Source organism: Podarcis filfolensis, assembly GCF_964270895.1.
Source record: "Podarcis filfolensis genome assembly, chromosome: 10".
In the NCBI taxonomy this organism is placed as follows: domain Eukaryota; kingdom Metazoa; phylum Chordata; class Lepidosauria; order Squamata; family Lacertidae; genus Podarcis; species Podarcis filfolensis.
In genome coordinates this window covers 8,561,055-8,579,772 of record NC_139612.1, presented here as the reverse complement: position 1 = coordinate 8,579,772, position 18,718 = coordinate 8,561,055, and the positions used below count along the sequence as shown (strand labels likewise).

At 43.5% G+C, this 18,718-nt stretch overlaps 1 protein-coding gene across 2 annotated transcripts in view; it reads right to left on the bottom strand.

The window, feature by feature from the left end:
• Nucleotides 1-4,334: 4,334 nt before the first annotated feature.
• ABCD2 (ATP binding cassette subfamily D member 2) overlaps nt 4,335-18,718 on the bottom strand; it is a 73,629-nt gene continuing 59,245 nt past the window's right edge. For both annotated transcript variants that reach the window (XM_083575139.1, XM_083575138.1), the window contains exons 7-10: nt 12,439-12,584; nt 10,614-10,698; nt 9,266-9,391; nt 4,335-6,558 (exon numbers count right to left, since the gene is read on the bottom strand). In XM_083575139.1, coding sequence (XP_083431265.1) covers nt 6,348-6,558; nt 9,266-9,391; nt 10,614-10,698; nt 12,439-12,584 — 568 coding nt within the window. In that variant the 3' untranslated portion in view covers nt 4,335-6,347. The remainder of the gene's footprint in view (nt 6,559-9,265; nt 9,392-10,613; nt 10,699-12,438; nt 12,585-18,718) is intronic.

Below are 18,718 nucleotides of genomic sequence, written 5' to 3'. Positions count from 1 at the left end.
ATGTCATACAGCTTGTAAATTTTAGGAAGCTTCTAACACATCCACTATGATAGCTCAGATTTCTTCAAAGCTCTAACGTATCTTTAACCAAGGAAAATTCCCCCAATGTAATCCATTTGCTGTCCTGATTATTTAGATGCTTGTTTTAATGAGGTCAGTGAAGTAGGACCACACTTGAAGAGAACTTTGGAAAGTCTCAAAACATACTGGTTTTATTTGCTGAGGAAAAGTATTTTAGTAAATGAATTTTAACTGTCCCAATTAATAAATGCCTTCATTTGTTTTAAGCTCCTATTAAAAAATTCGCATCTGCTCTGCACTTTGCATCCTACCACCTTCAACATGGTTCGCAACAGTTTTCCATTAGCACTCTTCTTTTTAAAATAATAATAATAATAATAATAATAATAATAATAATAATAATAATAATAATCCACTGCTGTGGCAACTCCAACCAGCCAGCATTTGCAGGACAGGCTATTTATTCACAATGGCCCCATGACCAGTCAACAAATAAATGTTGCAAGTAGGACCCATTAACAGCTTCTCCAAGTCTTGATTGCACAAACAACAACAGCCAAGCAGTTGTCAACACTGGCTTGAACCCAACAGTATGTAAAATTCAGGTGCACAGCATGAGTTTGCCATGCAAAACATCTCAGTCCAATTCCTGGCATCTACACATCCAGGTTTAAACTGGACTGTCAGTCAGTGAAAACCAGGGAAGGGGAACTTGTGGTCCTCTAGATGTTGTTAGACTTTAACTCCCATCAGCCTCAGCCAGCATGGCCAATAGTGAGGGACGATGGGAACTGGAGTCGAACAAAATCCAGAAGGCCACGAGTTCCCCATCCTTTGTGTAGATATTGGACTAGATGGGCCAAAGGCCCAGCCTGGAAAAATATAGCTTCCATTACTGCTGAGAGGGGTGTGGGATCTCCAATTGCCAACAGTTCCCACTCACACAGCTGAAATCCCCCCCCCCCGGCCATGTCAAACATCATTCCAGATGGTTTCCCAACCTTCAGATGTAAGCAAAGAAAAGACAAAGCAGAAAAGCTCCGTTCCAAGAGTGGAACTTCGCTTGCAGTTATTAGAATCCTGGCTACCATGTTTACAGATGCCAGCAAAGTAGCATGCATGATATGAACGCATGCATCCCAAGTCCTTGTGCAAAATGCTGGGAGCAATATGAGTCAGCATCCCACATGGCACTGCAAAGGATCCTAGAGCATACCACAATCTTGCCTTCGTAATGGACTGGCAACCACCAAGGCCATGTTAAAAAACTAGGCTGTGGGACATAGATCGCCAGGAACTAATCTCAGCTGCGGAAAGAACATGTTCCCCTCTTTATTTTTGACTCTCTTGGGCGCAGGAATTTAACCTTAATTACTTACAATTTTTGTTTAACCCGCAAAAAAGAAGGGCTTTTTTACTGGTTGGGTTCTAATCCTTCTAACCTCCTTTGGGGTAGGTTCATGGGTATGGCAGAAGGGGACAGGATCTGCCCATGCGATGCCCATCTGGTGGAAACTCTAGCTCACATGGCCTTTAAATGTAAAATGTATGATGATCTCTGCCAACAATTTCTAGACCATCTATGTATTCCAACATGGAAACCAGAGACAGAGGTCATACGCTTCTTATTACAGGGGAGAGACCAGGAGCTCACCAAGACAGTAGCTAAGTTCCTCTATTTGATTTTTTGCCGCCGAAGTACGCTACAGGATCCTGCCCTTGCTGGAGACCCACAGAGGTGAAATAGATTGCTCGCCTCTTCTTCCCTTTGGCAAATGACTGTACTGTTGAAATGGCGACGAGATCACATTGGCCTATTTATTCTGAATGTTTGTATGTGAAGCCAATAAAGGTTTGGTGATGATGATGATGATGGTAATGGACTGGATGAGAGCCAACAAAGCAAAGCTCAGTCCAATTAAGGCTGAGGCACTGCTAGTGGGTGGTTCCCCAAACTGGAAGAGTAGGAGGTTGCCTGCTGTTTTGATTCCCAACTAAACTCCCCCTAAAGGAGCGAATATGCAGCTTGGGAGCCCTTCTGGGTCTTTTGCCGCCGCTTGAAACTCAGGTGGCCTCAGTGGCACCGAGTGCCTTCTATCTGCTTTGGAATACAGTGGTGCCCCGCAAGACGGATGCCTCGCAAAACGAAAAACGCGCAAGACGAAAGGGTTTTTCGGTTTTTGCATCGCTTCGCTAGACGATTTTCCCTATGGGCTTGCTTCGCAAGACGAAACGTCTTGCGAGTTCTTGCGAGTTTGTTTCCTTTTTCTTTAAGCCGCTAAGCCGTTAATAGCCGCTAAGCCGTTAATAGCCGCTAATCCGCTAATAGCCGTGCTTCGCAAGACGAAAAAACCGCAAGACGAAGAGACTCGCGGAACGGATTGATTTCGTCTTCCGAGGCACCACTGTACGTCAGCTAAAACTTGCCGTCGAATTTTGAGAAAAGCAAAATTAAAGGAGAAATGGGGCTCCTGCTCAGGCAAGGAGGAAGTAAAAAAAAAAATACAATCAAGGAAAAAATATTAGTTCGATTTTACACAACAGGCATCACAGCTTAGTAGCACCCCCATTTTTTTGGGGGGGGTGTCACACTTTAACTCTTTAGTGGTAAGGCTACCTGACCATTAAACCATGGTTTGTTGATCGGGAGCACCCTATAAACACACACATCGCCCCCCCCATTTTCTTGCATGTGCCTTCCTTGGTTAGCGTTAGCCATGGTTAAACATTATGTCTGAACCATAAAGAGTTACTGCTTACTGAAGTTTGCTTTTAGAGTAGAAATTGACCCGAGCTAACTTCAACCACTAGTTTAAAGGCAAACTACAATTCGCTCTAGATTTTTTTTGTTGTTGTTGTTGTTTTACTTTTCGTGTTCAATTTCTTTATTTGATTTGAGCCATTTATATCCCACCATTCCAAAAAGTTCAAAGGTGCAGACAAAAGGAAATACAACAGATAAAAAAAGCACAATCGAGATATGACAAAACGCTAAAACATCATTACTTAGAAGAAACAGAGCAGCAAAAACCTTAAGAACAGTGGCAAAAAGTTCACCAAAATTATTAAGATCATCAAGGAAAGAGAAAGAAAAAGAGGAGACAACTCTCTCTGGGCAGGGAATTCCAAAGTCTGGGTGTAGCCACTGCAAAGGCCCTGTCCCTTATTTCCCATCACACAGCCCACTGGGCCTTCAGTAAGCTTAAGAGAGAAAAGTATTTTTTAATTTTTTTTATAAACAATTAAAACTATGGTTAAATACATTGAAATATAACACTGAGCCAATTTATGCTATCCGTAAGTTGTGACTTCTGAACAGGGCCCAATAATGCCATTAACTACAAGCTGGTTGCTGAATTCTTATTATGAAACACTTGCTGGTCTGCGACTACATATCAAAATTAGCATTATGATCTTAGGTTTCTCCCAGACAGCCTGTTTATTCAGCATTCACCCTGATTCGTTTGCGGGGAGGTTAGATGATATCATGTCAAGCAATTTTTACCCCACATTTTCTAGTGCATTTTCTCATCGCATTCCTTCCCACCAAGAGCCTGTTTTGAGGGGGAAGCAATTTTGTTGTGGAAGAGAGCCAAATCAACTTAAACTGCGCTACTAGAATTGCCTGGCATGTTTCTGAATCCTACTCAAAAACAGTGACAGTCTGGAAGTGTCTTTTCTTATCTTTTATCTTTTCTCCCATATTAGTTTATTGAGAAATTCCGTTATCAAAGAAAAACAAGCAATTACTTTTCAATTGCTGGGATTTGGAAATTGTTAAGTACTCTGTCTACTCCAGTACAGCAGGGTTAGAATCAGATCATCCGCTTTTGCACTAAGACGCACAGTAATAATTTTAACATGCAGCAGGGAGCAAGGGCCAGTGGCAGGACACATGCTTGGCATGCAGAAGGTCCCAAATCCAATCCCTGGCACCTCCATCCGAAAACATGAGGTAGCAGGTAATGTGAAATACGTTTGCCTGAGACTCTAGTAGACAGTTGCTGCGAGTCAGTGTAGGCAATATGGGGCTGAATGGACACACAGTCTAACCTAATAGAAGGCAAATTCCTGTAGCTTGTCGGTGGAAGAATCAACAAGCAATGGGCATTCCAGTCAGGTGCCTGGAATTTGGAAACGGGATCAAGGAATGCACCCTAGGAAGCTACAGAACCCAATTGGAAGTAACTTGGCATTTTCCAAGGATAGACCATTCTCTCCCTCTATTGCTATTACAGTGATAACTATAATAGGAGCAACAAGGGAAGCAGCGTATAGTTTTGGGAAAATAAATGGAATAAACTCGTAGTATATCACCTTGAATTACTTTGAGGAAAAGTGAGACGTAGACACAAGTGCCCATTGCGTTACAGAGTGCAGATGCATGCCTCCCAATGTAAGAGTAGAAAACAGCCTCCAAATTTCTTCTTTGTGATGTACTTGCCATTTTGTGCACAGAATGAAAAGGCCAGGGCCGTCCCCTTATCTTCTAAGCTGCCTGTCATTTTGTTGCTTCCTAGGAAAGCACAGCTGCTGACATGCATGTGTTATTATCTGCAAATACCATTTTTACAGAGTTTTTTAGAAATAAACAATGATCCCCCCTCCATATATGTTATATTCCACCTCCCTCTGTCCACCATGCACCTGAATACTCACCAAGCCCTGCCCTTCTGTCGCTCCATGCCTGCACAACACACCAGGCATATCATATGCGCATGGCAGGATGGTGGGAGATCATATTCTACCTCCTGGCTTTGAAGCAAGAATCTGTCAGGGTAATCCAACCACACAAGGAGTTTCCCAGGAGCTTGGAAGGTGTAACGATTGATATATACAGTGCGTTTCTTGACAATTTTCTGGGGTTCAAACTAGTGCCGAGCTGAAAAGGAGGAACGTGTTTTGCAAACAATTCTATCATGCCACACACCATCGTGACACAAGCCCTACTTTTCCAGTGAATTTTCTGCACCTTTTTTCCAGTGCTCCCTTGGTGGTGGGTACTACGGTCTTCCCAGTGCTATTTTTCTAGAAAAAGAGATACCGGAACTCACTGTGAACACCTCCCTTGTTCTCTTATATAATGGCAATGGCGCCAGAAATGAGTTCAGGTGAGTTCTGGCTGGGGGAAAAGTCCTGATCAAGATCTGCGGGCTCAGATTCACCTGGGGGCTCCTTAGAGAATTTACTAGGCCCCATGCCACGGTTGACTACTGTTCTGGGCTCTAAAATAATAACCCAAGAACAATGCAGATGGTGGATGCCATCCCTGTTTCCAACCATGTCCTGGAAACAGAGGTTTTCTGGGGCATTTGGGCTCTTTGCTGCCTCCAGCCACCCTTGTACGTCCCTCCAGACCCCCAGAAATGTTAGGGGGCACCATGGCAAAGGAGTGCTCGCACAACAGCACTTTGCCCAAAGCCCACTCAACCCAGGAGCCAGTCCTTTATAAATATAAAGATAGCTGAATACATAGTTAGGACATAATGTGGGCAACCATTTGGATACACATGCACACCCATTGCAAAATGGATGGATGGCATCCGAAAGTTATATGTGCAACTAATGCACATCCAAATGTAGACTTTCATCCATTAGCTCTGCATCTGGATGTACATCTTCAGCATTCCTGCATTCTCATTCTGTCCCAAACTGTCAAGCGTCAGAATGCACAACGTGAACTAGCTAGCAGCAAACAACTTGCCATACAGCAAGAAATCTAGGGAATTCAAGAAGCTGCCCTACATTGAGTCAGAGCATTGGTCCATGTAGCTCAGTGTTGCCTACACTGACTGGATGTGGGTCTTCAGGGCTAGGTCTCTACCAGGAGATTCTGGGGATTGAACATAGGAGGTTGACATGCAACCCATGTGCTCCCCCACTGTGTCACAACCCTTCTGTGAACTGGGAGTTAAATCTAGTTGCCTCTTTTGCCCCCCAAACTCAGAGCATGTTGTCACATCTTCAAATCTGATTTGCTCTGTGGTGCTGTGCCTGAAACCAGTCCTAAAACAAAGCCCTAAAAATTGCATCAAACCAGGAGCATATTAGGAAGGTGGAAGATTTTGCAAGAGCCTTTTCATACACCTTCCCAGAACGTTTTTTCCCCATACTGAAAACCAGAACTCACTAAAATTCAGGACAGCCTTAGTTTGAACCACTTTCTACCTTCACATTATGAAGTTGACAGTTATCTGAAGCATTGAGTTTGTGGCCAATTCCTTACAGTCTACACTAATCAGGTGCATGCAAACCATTGTGTCTCAGAAATCAAAGTGCATCGTTAACTTTTAAAAAATTGGGGTGGGGAAATGAACTAAAAACATTTATTCTTCTTTGTCCATTGTTTTAAGCACGGAATCTTCCCCTAAGATTTTGCAAAGTTCGTTCAGTCTCTGCTGCATTTTTGGCATTCCTGCAAGCTGGGATTCTAGTCTTTGTTTCTCCTCACTGAGGGTTAAGCGGATAGCATTGTCCAACTGTTCAAAGCGCCAGTGTCCTTCCCCATCAAACTGTAGCAAGTGTGTGTGGTACTTCCTGCAGGAGAAGAAAAGAAACACTGAGAAATCCAGCAACAGAACCTAAAACATTCACAGGAGAACCATGATGAGCGGGCAGACTCTCAGGAAGAGACCAGAAACGCAACAGGTTCCATAGGGTTCATTCAGAAGAACATTTGCGAAAGCTTGGAAGCTGCAAGAATTACAGCTTTCAGAAACTAGTGCTATGTCTGCAGAAAGCAACCTCCATTGGCTTCAATGGTTAAGAAGACGGTTTCTGCACGTGTTGTAGAGGGAAGTGAGGGGCAGATGGGGCTTGTCAACCTGGGAAGGGAGCCCATATAGGAGAAGGCAAACTCTAATCCTAACCCTTCACTGCCTTTTTTTGATAAATAGAAATAGAAATAGAAATAGAAATAATAGAAATAGAAATAGAAATAGAAATAGAAATAGATATATATATATATATATATATATATATATATATATATATCTAGATATCTAGATAGATAGATAGATAGATAGATAGATATGGGACACGGGTGGTGCTGCGGGTTAAACCACAGAGCCTCTTGGGCTTGCCGATCGGAAGGTCAGCAGTTCAAATCCCCATGACGGGGTGAGCTCCCGTTGCTCAGTCCCAGCTCCTGCCAACCTAGCAGTTCGAAAGCACATCCAAAGTGCAAGTAGATAAATAGGTACCACTCCGGCGGGAAAGTAAACGGCGTTTCCGTGCGCTGCTCTGGTTCGCCAGAAGTGGCTTAGTCATGCTGGCCACATGACCCGGAAGCTGTACGCCGGCTCCCTCGGCCAATAAAGCGAAATGAGCGCCACAACCCCAGAGTGGTCTGCGACTGGACCTAATGGTCAGGGGTCCCTTTACCTTTACCTTTAGATAGAGATAGATTTTCCAATATTGTTCCAATAACAGCCTCATTACAACAATGCCAATTTTATCCAATTAATACAATTATTAAAACCAATTGTTTATATACTGAATTATACAGTTTAGTTAAAACGACTTCCTCACCGGCTAGTTTTGATGGGTTCCTCTTTGTTTCGTTTTATTTTCTGCGTTCCAAAATCTTAATCATTTCAACTGCATTCCCTTCAAGATAGTAATCCCTTATACAACAGCTACAATCTTATGGTTTTAATTTGTGTTAATATATTATAAGTAATTTATAAAGTTTCGAGTGAGGTACTCAAGTCTGTAATCATTGTTCTTTCCTGTGTGTGGTAATTCCCCCCCCCCCATGAAGTTGTCCCAACCATATATGGCCTTGTGTCCTTCATTCTTCCAACTGTTGATATTTCCCATCGTGACTCGGAGTAAGTGGTTGTCTCACAGTTTTCCAAAAGCCTCTACATCACTTCATCCCGTGATTGTAAGCTTGTAAGAGACTCCGCTGTTTCAACAAATAAACCGTCCTCACCATTCCCCCCCCCCCCAACCTAGGAAGAGCATTCCAATTCCAAACTGCCAGAAAACATCTGACCTTGGAGGTGGCAAACTTCTCTCCTCCTTTAAACTGAAAAAATTATAGTCGGTTATCCTTCCAGTTAGATTACATTCAAAATTGTCTCAGCCTCCTTCACATTCCTTTGAAAATAACAGAGTGGGGGTGGTTTCATTCTATATTCCAACATAGTCCTTTCAAAGGGTGAAACTCCCCGCCCCCTTTTCTCTCTCTCTCCATTCCATTCCTCTCACACATGCAGTTCCAGTTTGATGTTAAATTTCATGTTATTAATCCAGTTTCTTCAGTCTTCACTTTCTATATTATATTTTAACCTTGCATTCCAAGGAGGGTTGCCAAATCAGAAACGTAGAAGAAAAACTTTGAAAAACAAAGTCTGTGGCACCAAATAAAACCTTATCTCAATTCCAACCTTTAAATCCTTGTAGCTGAGATGTTCCGCAGTTTGTTGTCTCATTGCCTCTAGCACATGCCTTTACTTTACTTCAGTTAAAGCCCTATCAGCAAGATATTCTCTGCTTCTGGGACCGGATCGGGGGGGGGGGGTTATGATAGTTACAATGCACCCATTGCTTTTGCCTGCCCTGACATTCCATAGGGAAGCGAGTGCCAGACCGCAGGGCAATCTGCAGGTGAGAGCCCATTCCTCTCCCACCCAGAGAGGAAATCAAAGAAAGAGTTTTCCCCATGATTCTTTGTTTATCTCCGTCTGTCTCTCCCTGCAGTGTCGAGGGAGACCTCCATTCCTGGCATAGCCACTTCCGACATCAGGAGGAGGTGGGGTTGCGGGCTCACGCCCCCAACATGCGCACGGAGGCTGGTTTCCAGCCCCGCGCGATTAGGGGAATCCTTGGGCCGTGTCATTCCCTGAGCCAGCCAATCAGCTGGCTCAGGGAGTGTAGCTCGCCTCATTTAAGGCAAGCGTGGCCCCGGGATCTCCCTCTTTGGTCCGCGCAGCTGTTGTGGCTGAGATGAGGGTCTTGTGGTCTGGGCAGCCCAGGACCTCCAGACACGTTGCCCAGGCTTGCGCCCCTAGGAGGTCACTTCAGTGCTGCTAACACAGTGGTTTGACTTCACATCTGGAGGTGCACTTCATAGTCTCTTGAGACAGATAGATGCCAACAATAGGTGCTGTTTGCTTCAAGAGTCTTCCTGTGATTGGGAATGCCACATAATCGTGAGGTGAATACAGTACCTGATGAAACCTACATACATTATAAGGCAAGAAGGTTTTTTAAAAAAAGGTCCTAGGTAAAGACTCACCAAAGAGATGGTCTGTGTGTTATTGAAAGCAGGGATATGCCAGCCCCCTTAGCAGCCTGAAATATCTTTCCTTCGACGTCAATGCTCACAGCACTTGTACACTCATCCAGCAATGCATATTTGGGCCTTGTAAAGACGGAAAACAAATAGTTATTCATTCACTTTTTGAAACAGCTAGGAGGCATGATTTAGGCAAACAAAGATGCACATTCTCGTGCGAATCACACTTGCATTCAAGTGTGCACTGGATTCTCCCCACATGCGCTGAAATTTTGGATTCAGAGCAATCATCTTAGCTATATACCGAATGCAATTCCCCCCTTTTTATGTGGTAGGCTGCCCAAGATAACTTCTGTAAGCTAAATGAAAAGTTACATCGGACACCTGCATATTAGAAATTCAAGGCAGCTCAAGGTGTGTGCACCCATGAGAACGATCCACATTTGAACTTGAAACAGACTTAATTGACGTGAAATGCATTTTGCTCTCATGATCACTATGAGCAAAGCACTGTGAAACTGATTTCAGCAATCTTCTCCAAAAAAGTTGAGATGATCTTCCAAAATGCTACCAAGGACTATATGGAATATGGAAAGGCGGAGGTCTGCATCAAGTATTTTTCTTGATGCCCCCAGTGACATAGGGAGCAGCTGGTGCAGAGATTTCTTCACCCCAAACGATGTCTCTTTGAAGTTTTTATCTGGAAATGGGAGTCCACACTATTTCCCCCACCATGTGCTTGACCAGGCACCCCCAAACTCGGCCCTCCAGATGTTTTGGGACTACAACTCCCATCACCCCTAGCTAACAGGACCAGTGGTCAGGGATGATGGGAGTTGTAGTCCCAAAACATCTGGAGGGCCGAGTTTGCCTATGCCTGTGCTTGGACTGTCCCTTAATTTCAAAGCAACCTGGACCACCTGCCACAAGTAAACTTACTTAAATGCAGCTTCTGTCAGCTTGGCAAGACAAGTTGCTGGACCTCTTAAGAATTTTTTTTTTAAATTGTTTTTGGTTCTGTTTTTCAGCATGAAGAGGTTCTTGTTTGTACAGACTATAAATGCGCAAAGAGCAACTTGGGAACAACTAAAGTCTCATGTTGCCACCCTCCAAACCTCTCAGGGAAGGGGGACATAGAAAAGGGCCTCAAATGAGGAATGCAAGGTCCAGGTTAGTTTGTATGGAGAGAGGCGTCTCTTAAGGTCTTGAGGCTTTATAGGTCAATACCAGCACTTTGAACTGGGCCCTCTACAGCACCATGTGCTTTATTCTGCCTTGAACCCCCTGAGCAATACCGAAACAATCTACCTATGTCCATCCTTTCCATACTTGGAAAAAATTTACTTACTTGTGGTAGAACATCCGAGCCATCCCCATTCTCTGCTTTTCTCCTCCGGACAGGACATCCTTCCAGTCTGTAACAGCATCCCACCCTTCAAAGGCACCCAAAGAGAACAGGTATGTTTTACTCTCCTATTTAAACTTCCTTTTCTTTCTTTTCTCCATTTTTGTCTTTAACAGGTCAGCTTTAGAGTACAATCCTAACCATGTCTACTCAGAAGTCCTGCTGAATTCTAAGGAGCTTATTTCCAGGTAACTGGAGTTCAGAGAGCAGCTTTAAGTAACAAATGGACGTTTACTATACTGTACTTTGGGTATTTTTATAAATTTGGTTTATAAACATATGCACAGTGCAGATGAGCTGCACAAGGGCTGCAACCTGAGAGAGGTAGACTGGGCATGGGCTTAAAAGTTGAAAGCAGACTGAGCATAAAAGGCTCAGTCTGCTTTCAACTACAGTGGTACCTCGGGTTACAAACGCTTCAGGTTACAAACTCCGCTAACTCGGAAGTAGTTGCTCTGGGTTGTGAACTTTGCCCCAAGATGAGAACGGAAATCGTGCGGTGGCGGCAGCAGGAGGCCACATTAGTGAAAGCGCGCCTCAGGTTAAGAAGAGTTTCAGGTTAAGAACGGACCTCTGGAATGAATTAAGTTCGTAACCCGAGGTACCACTGTACAGCAAGTTCCTACAGATAGTTCCTTGGAGCTATCTGTGGTCCTGCAGCATCTGCTCTGCCACCTTCTCTGGGGGATCTGGCAACGGCGCTGAGCAGGGCATCAGATTTGGAGAAAACCCAGCAACAATTATATTGCTATTAATTACCGTATTTTTCGCTCTATAAGACATACTATTCCCCTCCTAAAAAGTAAGGGGAAATGTGTGTGCTCCTTATGGAGCGAATGCAGGCTGCACAGCTATCCCAGAAGCCAGAACAGCAAGAGGGATCGCTGCGCGGGGCTCCCTCTTGCTGTTCTAGCTTCTGGCTTAGCCCCTCAGTCCCTTCCCCCACCTCCCGGAAAAGCCCCAAAGAGCCGCGCTCCCTTTAAAGAGCCGCGCGGAGTGTGTGTCCCCTTGGGCCCTTCTCCCTCCTCAGGGAAAAGCCTGCAAGCACCACACACACGCTCCACGCGGCTCGTGAAAGGGAGCGCAGAGCAGAGCCTGGGATGCATACAGGCTCTGCGCAGCGCTCCCTTTAAAGAATATTTTTTCCCTTGCGTTCCCCCTCTAAAAAATAGGTGCGTCTTATGGTCAGGTGTGTCTTATGGAGCGAAAAATACGGTACTTGCAAAGTCAGAAACCTTTCCAGACTGAAGGCAGATCCTGAGTTCTCCCAACAGACCCCTTCCTCCTCCCCTCTAAGTGGGCAGGATGTGTCCGACATTACTGGGACGCGGGTGGCGCTGTGGTCTAAACCACCGAGCCTCTTAGGCTTGCCGATTGGAAGGTCGGCGGTTCAAATCCCTGCGACGGGGTGAGCTCCCGTCGCTCTGTCCCAGCTCCTGCCAACCTAGCAGTTCGAAAGCATGCCAGTGCAAGTAGATAAATAGGCACCGCTGCGGCGGGAAGGTAAACAGCATTTCCGTGCGCTTTGGTTTCCGTCACGGTGCCCCGTTGCGCCAGAAGCGGTTTAGTCCTGCTGGCCACATGACCTGGAAAGCTGTCTGTGGACAAATGCCGGCTCCCTCGGCCTGAAAGCGAGATGAGCGCCGCAACCCCACTGTCCCCTTTGACTGCACTTATCTGTCCAGGGGTCCTTTACCTTTTTTACCTTGACATTATTGGGGCAGCCCTGAACTTGCTCGATTTGAAATAGGAGACCTCAAGCGTTTACCTCCTTCTCTTTGCACTATGTGATTCAAATGAACGATCTGCAGGATGCATTCCAGATCCTGGTCTTGGTAGCCCTTCTCACGCATGTCGTCCACAGAGTCAGGATAGATCACTTGATCCCGCAGCGTTCCAATGGACATGTAAGGTCTGTAAAGCAGCAGAGAGAAAATTAGCCGCCTCCCGGGGAGTCACATCTCAACCCTGCTGTTTAGGGTTCTTTGAGCAGCGCATAATGCTTTAAATGTGGTGTTTCTAAATACTGTAATTATTTGAGGGTGACTGTTTTAGTAAACACACTCTAGAGAACAATGCCTTGTTTGCAGAACAGACTGCAGTGCAGCGACATGGATCACTGTGGCTCAAGAGCAACCCGCCTGATAAAGAAGAACCGCACATTATCCCTCACAAAAAAGTCACCTTGCCTGAGCACACAATAGCATAAATCGAAGTAGGAATGCATTTTCCTGTTCAATTTCTTCCAGGTACACCGTGGAACTCTCATTTTTGAGCCTCGGTTATTCAAAAGCTGCGATTTTTCGAAATTAACGTTGCCCACATCTAACAGTGAGTAGAATGCCCCACACCCCATTTTCCAAGACAACGGATTATTTGTATACATTTATCAGGAGCTCCCAGGACTTAAGCAGGGAATCTTCAGCTCTTTGCTGCTCTCTATGGTGAGCCACTAGGACTGCAGTTTGCAGCCTATTTTTTTTAAGGGGTGTACTAGTTCTCAGGTGCGCGACTGGTCCTACCCACCCAGGCTGGCCACCAAATCCTCCTAACAGGAAGAACTACAAAAGCCTTCCTTCTCCCAGGTGTCAAAAACAGTTATTTATGTAGGCCAATGCTGCGGCCCTTGGTTTGTTAGCCCAAAAATGGAAAACGAGTGAGATCCCAACCAAAGAAGAATGGCAACTAGAGCTGACAGAATATGCACAGCTTACAGACTTAACATGTAGAATAAGAGAACAAGAAGAACTGGAAAATGTTTATTGAATATATCAGAGAGGAGACTGGAAAATGTTTATTGAATATATAGGTGAAAATTGTGCACAGATGAAAACGCTGGCAGCATTAAGATTAATTCAACAGTGTGAATAAGTTCTGATGGATGTAATAATGGAATACTGAATGGTTTAGTTTTTGTAAAATATGCAGGGATTTATGATAAGCAAAATGAACCATGGAAAGAGGAGAAGGGAAGTCATTGATATTTTAAGGATGTTTAAATGAGTATTTTAAACTGTAAAACAGAAAATTTATACATACACACTACACACACACACACAGCCTTCCTCCTTGGGCTAGAACAGGCATAGGCAACCTCGGCCCTCCAGATGTTTTGGGACTACAATTCCCATCATCCCTGACCACTGGTCCTGTTAGCTAGGGATCATGGGAGTTGTAGTCCCAAAACACTGGAGGGCCGAGGTTGCCTATGCCTGGCCTGGGCAGCAAAAGCCTTCCCAGCTGTGTCACATTTTGGATTTACTCTTTCTTTCAAGCTTTCATTCCTAGTCTTGTTCCTCAGTATTGACTCCTGACTTGACTTCCCAGCTCTGACCTCCTGGCACAACTTTCTGGTTTCCAGCTTCACTCTGACAGGTGCTCAGCCTTGAGAATGTCCTCTGGCACATTCAGATAATGGCAGACACGGAAAAGTGGGCAGCCTAATGGACTCTAAAACTGTCTGTGCCACAAACAAGCAAATACAGCAACTTTCACCAGGTTTACAAGCAAAGAATCTACAAATATTTATGACCAGGGTACATGAGAACTAGACGTAAGATTCAATATTTGTACTCCGCAAATGGAGCATAGCTGGATGCCTACAAATAATTATTTCATTTGGGCTTATGGATGGTATCATTTTTGCAATGACAAAACGAACGAAATTTCCAGGCAAGCTAAATTCTCCTATAGATATGCACACAGGCAGCCTAGAGCGCTCCAGTTGGAGAACAGCCTTTACCAAAGGTGTCATGGACTTTGAAGACACTCGAACTCAGGACGCAAGGGAGAAACATGCTAAGAGGAAGGCACACTTGGCAAATCTACACCGTGATCAACTCCTGCCTGGAAACCAATGTCCCCACTGTGGAAGGATGTGTGGATCCAGAATTGGCCTCCACAGTCACTTATGGACTCATTGTTAAAACCGTGTTTATGGAAGACAATCTTACTCAGCTACGAGCGATCGCCAAAGAAAGAAGAATATTTTTGAGCAAAAAAAGTAATTGCTTTGTTGTTGTCTTATGGCAGGTTGAAGGTTCATCCTAAACACCTTGTGAGAATATTTGGTTCATAGTTCCACAATGTAAGGCCAGGACTAGCCGCCTGAGAAACAGTTTCTATGCAAATGCAATTCTGGTTCTAAACGCAGCATAAGGGGTCTCTATAGTATAGTGTATTTTAAAATGGGGTTTTACAGTTTTTAGGGGGTTTTGAATGTTTTATGTAGTTTTGTAGTAGTTTTATGTAGTTTTATGGTAGTTTTATGTAGTTTTTATGTAGTTTTATGTAGTTTTTCAATTTCATTGTTCTACATGGGACAATGACAATAAAGATATTGTATATCGTATATCGTATATGTTTGTTTTCACATGAAAACTTAGTCTACTTTTATAGAACTAGATACTAGAAATACATTTTCACGGAATCAGAGGCAATACCTAAATAAACATGATATTAACTGTAACTCCAAGGCTTGTATTTCAGATCATCTGTGACATATCAGGACAGAGTTAGAGCACCCGTGAATATTTGCTTGACATTATATGATGGCTACCCAGAAATAAGAAAGCCAATATTACAATGTATTTGGACAGAGGCTATATAATATTATAAGCCATTTGAGCAAAGGACCCTGTTTTATGTGTGAGAATCCCCAGAATCTCTGCTTTACTTGCTTTTATACACTTGCATATGTTTTAAGGTTGTTTAATTGGTTTTTTGTTATATTATTTGTTTTGATGGATATCGTTTTTATACTAGAGATAGTGTACACCACTTAGGGGTTTTTAAAGGGCTAAAAGGTTTAGAAATTCCTTTAAATAAATAACTAAATAATGAAATATACGATGAGCACAGCAGTTGTAGAAGGATTCAGGATCAATATGCGCATGTGAAATGAGCTTAAGGCAGAACTGCGGTCTTTTGCTGTGGCTTACTAAAGGAATTCATTTGATCTGGGCATTTAAAAAGAAAACTGCATTCACTGAATACTGGCACCCAGTGCTCCAAAAAATGCCTCCTTCTTTTTGTTACATGGACACATGCTACTTGTGACAAAATGACATTGACTCACTACGAAATCAGAGTCAGGATATGGCATGACCAAAAAATCTTACATTCTTAAGGGTTTTCCAGCTTGGTTTTTTTGCTTTCTACTAATGTAAGGGACACGGGTGGCGCTGTGGGTTAAACCACAGAGCCTAGGACTTGCCGATCAGAAGGTCAGCGGTTCAAATCTCCGTGATGGGGTGAGCTCCTGTTGCTCGGTCCCAGCTCCTGCCAACCTAGCAGTTCAAAAGCACATCAAAGTGCAAGTAGATAAATAGGTACCGCTCCGGCGGGAAGGTAAACGGCGTTTCCGTGTGCTGCTCTGGTTCTCCAGAAGCGGCTTAGTCATGCTGGCCACATGACCCGGAAGCTGTACGCCGGCTCCCTCGGCCAATAAAGCGAGATGAGCGCTGCAACCCCAGAGTCAGTCACGACTGGACCTAATGGTCAGGGGTGCCTTTACCTTTACCTAATGCATATGTACATATTACCCATATTTTTATTCACACGGTGAACACATATGTGATTTGAAACTAATGATACTATGTGTTCCCAATCAGAAAGCTGTAATAATATTACCTGAATTTATTACTGATAATTTTACCCGATGCTGAAAACGAATGTGATCAGAGGACTTTGGCCCGCCCTCCCTCCCTCCCTTCCTTCCCAAAGAAACTGGCCTATATTGCATTTCACAAGGGTCTTTGTCTCCACAGCAGTGGAAAGAGAGACAGTGTGGTGCAGTGGTTACAGTGCTGGACTAGAACCAAGGAGACCTAGGCTCAAATTCCCACTCAATCACAAAGCTCAATGAGGGACCTTAGGCCAGTCATGCTCTCTCAGCCTAACCTACTTCAGAGGGTTGTTGATGGGATTAAATGGGGGAGAACTACTCATCTCAAGCTCCTTGGAAGCATGGTGGGATATAATTGCAATAATAATAAGTGCTACGTCATAAATAGAAAGAAAATCTCCGACTGGAGAGGTGGCTGTCTCCAGTTCTCACATGCAATGGGCATCACTAGAGTGAAATCTCTGAGAAGACCGCCAGCTCAATCCACAATTCCTCACACACCATTTGCACGCGATGCAATTCCACACGCATATTATTTGGATGATGGTCCATGTTTCTAGAATGAATGGCCCTTTAACATGCTTAATAGAATGCACTTTATTTCAGCCATTGTAGGTGTCCCAGCTTTTTAAAGCACCTAGCCAGTTATTTGAACCCACTGTCTTGCCTCCTTATCAGAATCTCTGCAGCAACGATTGATGTCTACAGCAATGTGAACGGAATCTGGCTCAGCAGGACCACAGTGTGACGTTACTATATATGAGAGAGTGCTGGAGGGGAAATAGTTAAATAGGTTGCACAGACAGGACCCAGGGGGGTGGAGTCTATAAAGAAGTTCTGGGAGGAGTTCTTGGAGTTAGTTCGTTGGGAGTTGTGGGTGGGTAGTTGGTTGGTTTTGAGTGGGTTGGCTGGTTGGGAAAGGCAGTTGGTAATAGAGGGACAGTTAGGGCAGTTGGTCCTTGAGATAGAGAGAGGAACATAAGACTAAGAACGTAAAGAGGAACACTGTTTGGAATGCTGTAATAGTTTTGTTTTAAGTCTGAAATAAAATACACTCTTCTTTATGAATTGAAAAGCTGACTGAGACTGAAGTGATTTTACCAGGAAGGACCTGGTTGGTGGCAGCGGATTAGTGGTGTATGGGTCAATAGTCCGTGAGACGACTGGGGGCTCCGTACGAACGCCACACACAGACACACTGGTCTGGCAATGAACCACCACTGAACCTTGAAAATATGGGGTTCCATCAAAATCCACCAATGGGGTTGTGGACCACAGGTATGAAATTTACGGCATGCAATGCCTTAAGAGAAAATATTATGAAAATGATATATAGGTGGTACATGACCCCAGTCAAGCTTGCAAAAATTTATCATTTGCCAGATAATAAATGTTGGAAATGTAAAGAAAATGAAGGCACATTCTTTCACCTTTGGTGGACGTGCCTTAGGATTAAGGCTTTCTGGGAAATGATTTATAATGAATTGAAAAAGGTATTTAAATATACCTTTGTGAAGAAACCAGAGGCCTTTCTCTTGGGCATGGTCGGCCAATTGGTGTTAAAAAAGGATAGAACTTTCTTTATGTATGCTACAACAGCAGCAAGAATACTCATCGCAAAGTATTGGAAGACGCAAGATCTACCATGCAGACGAAGTTGATTGACTTTATGGGATTGGCAGAATTGACTGGCAGAATCCGTGACCAGGGAGAAGAATCGGCAGAAGAAGAATGGAAGAAATTCAAAGACTATTTGCAAAAATACTGTAATATTAAGGAATATTGAGTGATGTTGGATTGAAATTAAGGGGTTATCAGCTGTAATGGTATAAAAGAATATGAAAAAATAGTTCTTTCTTTTTGTATATAAGTAAAAGTATAAGTTACAATAATTTAAGAAGATGGATAGAAAATAAGGTTTTTAGTTGTAATGCTATGAGATAAGGATTTGCTGGATGAACAATTTGAACTGGAATACAAGAAAGGGAGGCATGAGGAGGTCAGGGAAATATGTTATTGAAAAATAAGTTATGAAATTTATGTGTTTTTAATATTTTTTCTTTTTAATTTTTCTCCTTTTTTCTTTGTTTGTATAAAATGGAAAACCTTAATAAATATCTTAAAAAAAAACAAAACAAAAGCCACCAATGGGCTCACTAGATTAAGGTGAGGGGGACTAAAATAGCATTCCTTTGCTTCTATTCTCTCTTCATAAACTAGACATAATTCTGCTGAGTCATGAAGATAGTTAATATGGCCCTTTTAATGTGAAAATGCTTTAGAGTCCATGATCTATGTATAAATAGGGGACTGGATCATTTGAAAAGCGATTTAAAAACACAGAATCAGAACTGAGACAAACAACTGGGCAGTAAGAGCTAGTAAAGGTAAAGGGACCCCTGACCATTAGGTCCAGTCGTGG